This window comes from Anabrus simplex, chromosome 2, assembly GCF_040414725.1.
Source record: "Anabrus simplex isolate iqAnaSimp1 chromosome 2, ASM4041472v1, whole genome shotgun sequence".
Lineage (NCBI taxonomy): Eukaryota > Metazoa > Arthropoda > Insecta > Orthoptera > Tettigoniidae > Anabrus > Anabrus simplex.
In genome coordinates this window covers 808,110,749-808,119,686 of record NC_090266.1, presented here as the reverse complement: position 1 = coordinate 808,119,686, position 8,938 = coordinate 808,110,749, and the positions used below count along the sequence as shown (strand labels likewise).

At 39.7% G+C, this 8,938-nt stretch overlaps 1 protein-coding gene across 1 annotated transcript in view; it reads left to right on the top strand.

Annotated features, from left to right (window-relative positions):
• Positions 1-231: 231 nt before the first annotated feature.
• Positions 232-8,938, top strand: part of LOC136864474 (facilitated trehalose transporter Tret1-2 homolog) — a 48,230-nt gene continuing 39,523 nt past the window's right edge. The window contains exon 1 of the mRNA XM_067141492.2: positions 232-509. Within this exon, the coding sequence (XP_066997593.2) occupies positions 487-509 (23 nt within the window). The 5' untranslated portion in view covers positions 232-486. The remainder of the gene's footprint in view (positions 510-8,938) is intronic.

Sequence of the window (8,938 nt, the reverse complement as noted above, 5' to 3'; positions counted from 1 at the left end):
GTATCCACTTTTCTGAAAATTAGAGACAAGAAGAAGTGATTGTATTCATGATATTTCCGAGCCAACGCGTGAATCTTTTATCAGCAAGGTTCAGAAAGACTATGTTAGCTCTCCAGGGGCCTGGTGGCTGGTGGGGGAAGCAGCGTATCTCTTTTGTTTTTGTAGCCGTCATGCTCGCGCTGTGGCCGCACGCCTGGCTACCACACTGTATATAAACAGCGTACCACATGGCCCTGCGCCATCAGTTGAAGTTAAATACTGTGAGGTGCACAAAGCTATGCGTAAAGTTTTTAACGCTTTTCTTCAAGCTGTTCATCTCTTCCCTTCTTCTGACTCGCATCCTTGGACTAATTATTGTTTGATGACGCTGAATCTCAGCTATTACTACACGAGATATACGGTCAACTAGCGGATGGATTCCACTAGTGTCACTTCAATTACAAACCAAATAGTCATTTCTTCGTAGTTCCTCTTACGCTTACAAAAATGACATCATTCATCATGAAAAGGTATTTATCAACTCATTTTGTGTGTTTGTTTAGATGAAGTGTATGTTCAGAGCTGTGTCTTATTGTATGTTGGTCAACAATAGGCTAATTGTTTCGCAGAGATGGTAGTAAATTAAGTATTCTTGGCGCAATGAGGATAGTGTCATGAATTTTTAAGTAGCTTTCCTTCGTCGATCGTACCCTGCGTACCCTCCGTCATTAGTTGCTGATGGTGTATCTATCTCATATCCAGAATTTACTAGGAAACGCAGTTCTTTGAGGGCATGATCGTTATATATAATTCTTATTGAACGTATATTATTTTTTTACTGGTGATATGAAAGACTTGGTAATAATCGCCGAAGAAAAATCGTAGTCTCTTTGAGCACAATAATTTTAAATACTAAAAGAGCTATGCATATTGACAGGGAGTTGACAGTACTCATCTCTGAGGACACGTGATTTGGTCACCATCTTAATAAGTCGGTAATTTTGTGTTAAGAATTCGTCTTATTAACTGTTTTTACGATGTCTGCAGTGATGTACACACTGTAATTGTGACTAAAAAATACGTTGCAATGTTAGTTTGCTGTTGCGAGGAAATTGAATTATAAAGTGTATTACATTACTAACAATAAATTATTATTATTATTATTATTATTATTATTATTATTATTATTATTATTATTATTATTATTATTATTTAAAAAGCATTAAGTTATTAAATTAAAATTTATGAAATTATAGATCAAATTTATCAAGAGAAATGTTCGATAAATTTCCAAATTCTTTGAAAACATTTAAGGAAAGTCTATGTAAACAATTGATAGGGAATCTGCCACCTGGGCGACAGCCCTAAATGTAGATGGTTGATTGATTGATTGATTGATTGATTGATTGATTGATTGATTGATTGATTGATTGATTGATTGATTGATTGATTGATTGATTGAAAATGTAGGCAAAGATCGCATTCACTAAAACTTAATCATGCACCAAGATCGAGTCAATTGGAATGACTTGTATCTTGCGAACTCATGTAGCCTGCAGTATGTTTATTAGGAGACATTTACGTAGGTACCGGTAGTATCTTGAACCGCTTACCCCAGATTCGAACTGGCGGCATTCTGTTAGTATATTTTCTTATGATCCTAAGGTAAGATATAGTGTTATTTGAAGACTGATTTGAAAATAAACATTGCCCGAATTCCTGCATTGAAGTCGCCCACCAGAACACAGTGACAGCTGTTCGTTCCTCATGATACTTAGTGTTGACTATGCCACCATACGTTGAATCAGAAAGTAATGTTATAATTAATCTTAGAGTGACGATGCTGTTAGCGAGAGGTGAGGTTATGACTCACTCACCATTTATGATGCCAGTAGGTTTGAGAGTTTTAACATCTACTAGGTCTTCGGTCCCGCTCACGATATATTTAAGCTGTGTATTGCAAGTATTTCTGATCCCAACTAGATGAAATGAACGTCTTCTCCAAAATGAAAATTTCCATATTAGAACTTATTATTGTTAGAGGCAGGGTCATGAGGCAGTGGGCATTCCTAGCGAAGGGAAACTACAATACATGAAACCCTGTTCTTTGTAGTCCACTGTTTGTATTGTTTCGCCCGAGCAGGTGCTGGGCTTGAAGAAGCCCGTCTGCGGGGAGCACACCTATAGATGACGTCATATACTGTCCACGTGCTCCTCGAGTGGGTCTCTCACCAGCAGTCGTGACTTGTGTAAGAACCAGTCAGGAAACACACCCTCACATCTTTTTTTAAATGTCTCCCAGTCTTCACCTTAGAAGAAGAAGAATAAGCAAAGTGTTGCGAAATCCAATGCATTCCAGCATCTCGAATTTCGAACCAACGTTCGAATCTCAGCTTATACAACAGGCACGTAAAACAACAACCTAGCCAGCCTGCTTGTTTTCCTTTTGATGGTAAAGAAACCATAGATTAATATTTAGAAGAATACCATAGAAGATAGCCTATTAATCGTGACGCCGGCCGTGAAGGCCTAAGCTGTAAAAAAAAAAAAAAAAAAACGTAGGTACGGTAGCATATTTGAGATACGATACAGTGCAGCCGAGTTTGTGCCTACTAACGAAAGTAGTAACAATACGAGAATGCTCAAACAAAACAACGGGCCTTACTATGGTGAGTTCCTTTCCTTCATTATTTCATACAAACTAAGATCGTGAGGCTGATGACTAAGATGAACCAAAATGAAGCAGCAACGAATTTCTTTCTTTATAACGGAGTTGCTCCATTTCCAATTAGAGCCTACATGATGAAGCTCCACGTTTTAATGTTAAATCCGAACCAATCAGCGGGTAGGATGTTTTGTCGTTATTGTAAAAAAATGAATACACGTACTAGAGCTCGAATTGCAACCACTATAATATTAATCATAACCAAATAACTACTGTTTTACGTTTTGTCTGCAATTTCTATAAAGAAAGCATTATAAGAAGGCTCCCCGTTAACAAATTTTCCTGTTAACTAGATGGCTCGTAGCTGGACCCTGATTAGGCCTACTATTATGAATATGAGCTGCTTGTGGTCATAAACGCCCGCTTGTGAAAGTCTATTCGAGAACAAGTTTAAAGAAAACGTATACCATATTTTATCTTGATGGTGAACTGCTGGGAACGTAAGCAACAACAGAGACAGTTCAATGCTACCATATATTGTGTAGGAAGAATTTTATTACGGTATCTTGCGCGCTGCCGATTACAGTACAGGAGTTAAAATCTGACATCCGTTTAGCTTTCACGTCTTGGAATACTATCATTGGCATTGAAGGTTTTTGTCAGAAAGTCTGCCAACATTCTCTTGCAAAACTGGGTCCTCTAGAGGTCCTTTGGTCGATAACACGTTTCAACATTATTGAGCCCCAAGGGAAAAGTAATTACGTAATAAAAATACTATCTCTTTTAAACAAATTCAGAGACACATAAAATACCTTGAACACACAGAGTTATGTAAACTGAAACTTCTTTATAAGGGTGTCGTGGCATTCTTACTTTACACGCGTCTAAACTCAGGAATGCAAATTTGTAATAACATGGATAATCGCTTTTCACCATCAGCGGATTTTGGGTGGCGGCAAGTGCTCCCTTAATATAATGGCATATTTAATTATGATCAACAGCGGATTTTAAGAGGCAGCAAGCACTCGCTCAAAACCGTAAAGACATATTTTTAAATCAGCGGTGCAGTTTTAGAGGAGACAAGCTCTATCACCAAACATAAACTGTTTTATTCATGTACCACACCTGCAGTCGGATCCGGCCGTGACATAGGACATAGGTAGAAGTAATTCGCCTCTGTTATAATAGAGGTCTAAAGTAAATGTTCGTAGTCGCTTAGTAGCAGGTAGTACCGCCTTGTCTGTGAGGGATGGTGGGGAGTAGTAAGAGAGACTGGTTGTCATGGCAACTCCCTAGTTAGCAGAGCCATGTCTATGAGGGGTGGTGAGGAGTAAGAGCGACTGGCAGCTATTGCAACTCCTAGTTAGCACAGCCACGTCTATGAAGGGTGGTGAGGAGCAAGAGAGACTGGTTGCCGTAGCATCTCCTAGTTAGCACAGCCATGTCTATGAAGGGTGGTGAGGAGCAAGAGAGACTGGTTGCCGTAGCATCTCCTAGTTAGCACAGCCATGTCTATGAAGGGTGGTGAGCAGCAAGAGAGACTGCTTGTCATGCCAACTCCTAGTTAGCACTGCCATGTCTATAAAGGGTGGTGAGCAGCAAGAGAGACTGGTTGTCATGACAACTCCTAGTTAGCACTGCCATATCTATGAAGGGTGGTGAGGAGCAAGAGAGACTGGTTATCATGGCAACTCCTAGTTAGCACTGTCATGTCTATAGCAGCTAAGCAACTACTTTCTTCTTCTCTCTTTACCTTTTGTCTGCTATTTCTATAAACAAAGCATTATAAGAAAGCCCTGGTGAGGAGCAAGAAAGATTTGTTCCGTAAACTCGTCCCCTGTTGCTATAGCAACTGATGTTCACTGAGTGAAACACATGAGTGTGTCGAGTGTATAGAAGCGATGGGAGGAGGCCAGTTTGGGAGACTGCTTATAGAAAGGTATATTTTTTTATTGGACGCCAGCATCATCGTTGTATTTTATCCCACTCATATTTTTGTTACCATGAGCATGTGTAGTGGTACTTTATTAGTTTTATTTAATTTGAGAACTCGAACTTAAAGCCCAAGTGTTGTGCTTTTCAGTCGGTCGGATAAATTAAAATCCGTCATCATGCGCAACGTTCTGCCCCAGAAATCTATTGAAGGACATCCATTTAGTGACCATCAGATCTTACAGCGCATCACATCCAATTCCGGGATTGTGCTCGCTGTGTCGTCGTAAGCTCCTAACGAGTGATATGCCTTTATGCACTGGGTACAATAATTTCACGTAATGTTGTAACAGGCTTAAGCCGTGTGTTCTAAGTACCATATAAGTCTTTTAGTGGTCTTCTTCGAACAACAGTCCACTGGATATTCTGAGTTCTTCTTTCAACACATCATCTGAACACAGATATGTCGGGCAGGATGTTTCCTTCGTATTATCATCTCGCACGCACTGGTGTATTTATATATTCTTAAACCTGAAGGACAAGCGCTAGCTGTGACTCAAGTATTCAACCGAGCTGTACATTTCCATGAAATTGCTGTGGCTTTACTTGGGAGGCAAGGAGCTTAATTCTAATATAAATGACAAAGGTTCACAATCCCATTAAGTGCTAATATAGTACTTTCAGAGCTGCCTGATTATAAACGAATTTTCCTGAAAGAGTTCTCTGAGACGGTAAATTTACCAGCACAAGGCTGTCTTATTTAATCACGAATGAGGATGGAACCCCAGATCATTACAGTTCAAGAAAGGCTGCCCTTTTACGTTCTGCTCAAATCTGACCGTGGAAAATTGTAATCATCAGCCCGGTGTGGTTAATGTGTGTGTTTGTAATAGATAGATAGATTATTTATTTTTTATTTATTTATTTATTTATTTATTTATTTATTTATTAAGTCTCGTTTGTCGTATACAGTCTACTTTATCGTAGAACATTAAATTATAATTAATTAAACTAACGACATACTACTATAGTAGGATGAAAGGCAATTCTAAATATATTTCGTGATGTGATGGCAATGATCTCTTTTAATACACTGATGAGGATCCTTCCGATTTAGAACTGATGAGGAGACTGTTAAATTTTTTCAATTATTTTTTAAGGTCGCACCGACAGAGATAGGTATTATGGCGACGAAAGGACTGGAAAAGGCTAGGATTGGGAAGGAAACGTCCGTGGCCTTAATTAATGTACAGCTCCAGTGTTTGCCTGGTGTGGAAAGGGTAAACCACGGAAAACCATTTTCAGGGCTGCCGACAGTGGGATTCGAATGCTCATAATATTATAGATTATACAAATATATATTCAAGGCTTGCCTGCTGCCATTTCTTGATGGATACAGTACTTTTGTATCCATCTCTTGGCACAGGCCAGAGTAAAGTGTAGCTTCCACCGAAGTCCCAGTCTCATCCATAGCTGTGACAATATGGAAGCTGCTGGGGTATGGGTGGTGCTGAGTAATGACATTCAGAGCACAACTAGTGCATCTGAGTGTTATGAAAGGTGTTGCTCATAGGGTCAGTCGTGCTGCAATAGCACTTTCTGACCCAGTGAGGAAAGCAATGACAAACTACCTCACTCCTCGTCTTGCCTAGTACGCCTCATTTTGGTGCTGCCATTGGTTTTTGTGGTTTCCTTATAACCGCATAACCTTTGGTGGTGCTATTTGAGGAACCAACCAGCCTCTGGGCTGATGACCTAACAGACAGACATATTCAAGACATCATATTTGACTGTCCGATGATGAGGTACAGTGTTTGCTTTGTGAACACTATGAACCGATTACATCGTCCGGCTCCATGGCTAAATGGTTGGCGTGCTGGCCTTTGGGCACAGGGGTCCCAGTTTCGATCCCCGGCAGGGTCGGGAATTTTAACCATAATTGGTTAATTTTGCTGGCACGGGGGCTGGGTTTGTGTGTCGTCTTCATCATTATTTCATCCTCATCAGGACGCGCAGGTCGCGTACGGGTATCAAATCAAAGGACCTGCACCTGGCGAGCCGAACTTGTTCTCGAACACTCTCGGCACTAAAAGCCATCCGCCATTTCATTTCCTATTTTTCTGTTTTTTTTTTTTTACCGATTACATCGGGCATGTACACTATCCATTCATATGAAATAATCATACAGGTAACTTATAGTAGTGACGTTAGTTTTAGAACACTTACAGTTCTGCTGCAAGCGTTCGTCAGTGCTTTAATTTTAAGCCAGTACCTGAATAAAGAAAGGTGTAATGTGCCTATCTGTACGGTGATCAAGGGAAACGCTGATACACGCATTTTGCATGCAAATAATTTGTGTATGAAGCGTGCCTGATACACTGTTACATCTGAACAGTACTCAAAAGTACCTATCAAAGAATATAGGCCTACAAATATATTCTTAGTAATAATCAAAATATCACGTCGGATTTGGTGAGTAATCGTGATAGCTTTGTTAACTGCTCGATTTGATTGTTCTGTCCACTGTATTGTAATAATAATAATAATAATAATAATAATAATAATAATAATAATAATAATAATAATAATAATAATAATAATAATAATAATGTTTCTATGTCCCACTAACTATTAGTACGACGGTCTTCGGAGACGCCGAAGTGCCGGAATTTTGTCCCGCAATAGCTCTTTGATGTGCCGGTAAATCTGCCGACACGAGGTAGATTGAACCGGGATGGGACTTCGCAGCCAACAGCCCTGTGTACTTACTACGTATGCGAGATATACCTTATTATATGGGTCTGTTCTAGTACGTTGCATTCATCGTTGATTTTATTAAAATTAGTTAATTACTAGAAAGCAGGATCCTCAGCCATCTGGGTAGAAAGCCACTGTGCTAACCAAACCCCCACCCCTGTGACCTCCAACGGTGCACGGGCCGTAAGATTTTAACTTTTCTTCCTAATGTTATACATTTCCATCTGGCTTCTAAGCGCTCACCATGTGCCATTGATTATTATACTTCACTGTTGAAATAGATCATACTAAGCACTCAGCTGACGAGACTCGAGGAGCAGTTCAACAATCAATTCTCACGATCTTCTTCTACTTCTTGTTTCTTCTAAGAACTTAGGGCATCCTCGCGATATACTTGGCGTGTGGATAAAATTTCTGTGTTGAACTATTATTTTATTGTCTGTGCTGTTTATAATTAGGAAGGAAGTTGTCATGGACTTCGAGAAATACCCTATTCTTGCGTACTCCTCGAGTTAAAAAGGGGAAAGGACTAACGGTAGTTTCGTTGGTTGGGTTCGAACTCATCTGTCCACTGAGTCTATGGATTGAGGCTACCGTAACCAGTGTGACATGTTCTTGTCGGTCATCCATAGGGAGTATAAAATAGTCATATTCTTTTGAACGAAGAAAGTTGTGCGTGCTCTCTTGGTTGCCATTTGGGTTACAAGGTCATTCTAACACGTAAACATACTTGAGTGAAGAAAAGACTGTTGTTTTAATGAGGTTAAGTCAGCTGTTCTTCCCTAATCAGCGCCATAAATAAACATTTCGAAGGTCCCCGTCAACAAACGAGGCCTTAAAGAAAAAGCTAAGATATACAATCAGTGTTAAGTGTGAAAAGAAGAAATACTCTTTAGAAAAGCTGTTCTTGGACATTTCTTTCATATAGACGACCATATTCAGGTAAAAAGCAGCGCCAATTTAATGATGCGACTGTCATTCGGGGGCCATGTGGCCCCTTTGCGATTCCAGTATATTTTGAAGGGCTTATTGGTGAAAATTACCGAAGAGAAGGGCCACGGCACGAAAGTAGGAGGTACAGAAAGATGTAATGAATTAATTAATTGATGTTATAGGCTTTACGTCCCACTAACTACTTTACTGTTTTGGGAGACGCCGAGGTGACGGTTCCTCAGCCGTCTGAGCCACTAGCACACCGTACTACACATACATTTGTAGAATTAAATGTATGCGTATTCCATTTTTAGACAGAGGTAAAGAAATCCCATTCTTGTTTAGGTTTTTCTCCCTAGAGCAAAGTGTCAGAGGTTACAGATACATTTTCTTCATTCTCTTGGAATGAGAGGGAATGTCCCCTTAATTCTGTGTATTGGAGAAAATGTCAACGGCTCATTCCACACTTTTGATGCTGCACTTTGTCTCCAGCATATCTTCCGTGGAAGTGGAAATGGATAAGAGACGGTGGATTTCTTGTTTGGTACAAGAGTTCTTTTAAATATCAGAGGTTACACTATTTATTTATGATATTGCGTCAGTTTCCTGTATTCGTCCTGTACGAAGAGATTGGCTTGTTCTTATCAGCCATCCCCAATTTTTACTCTTTAG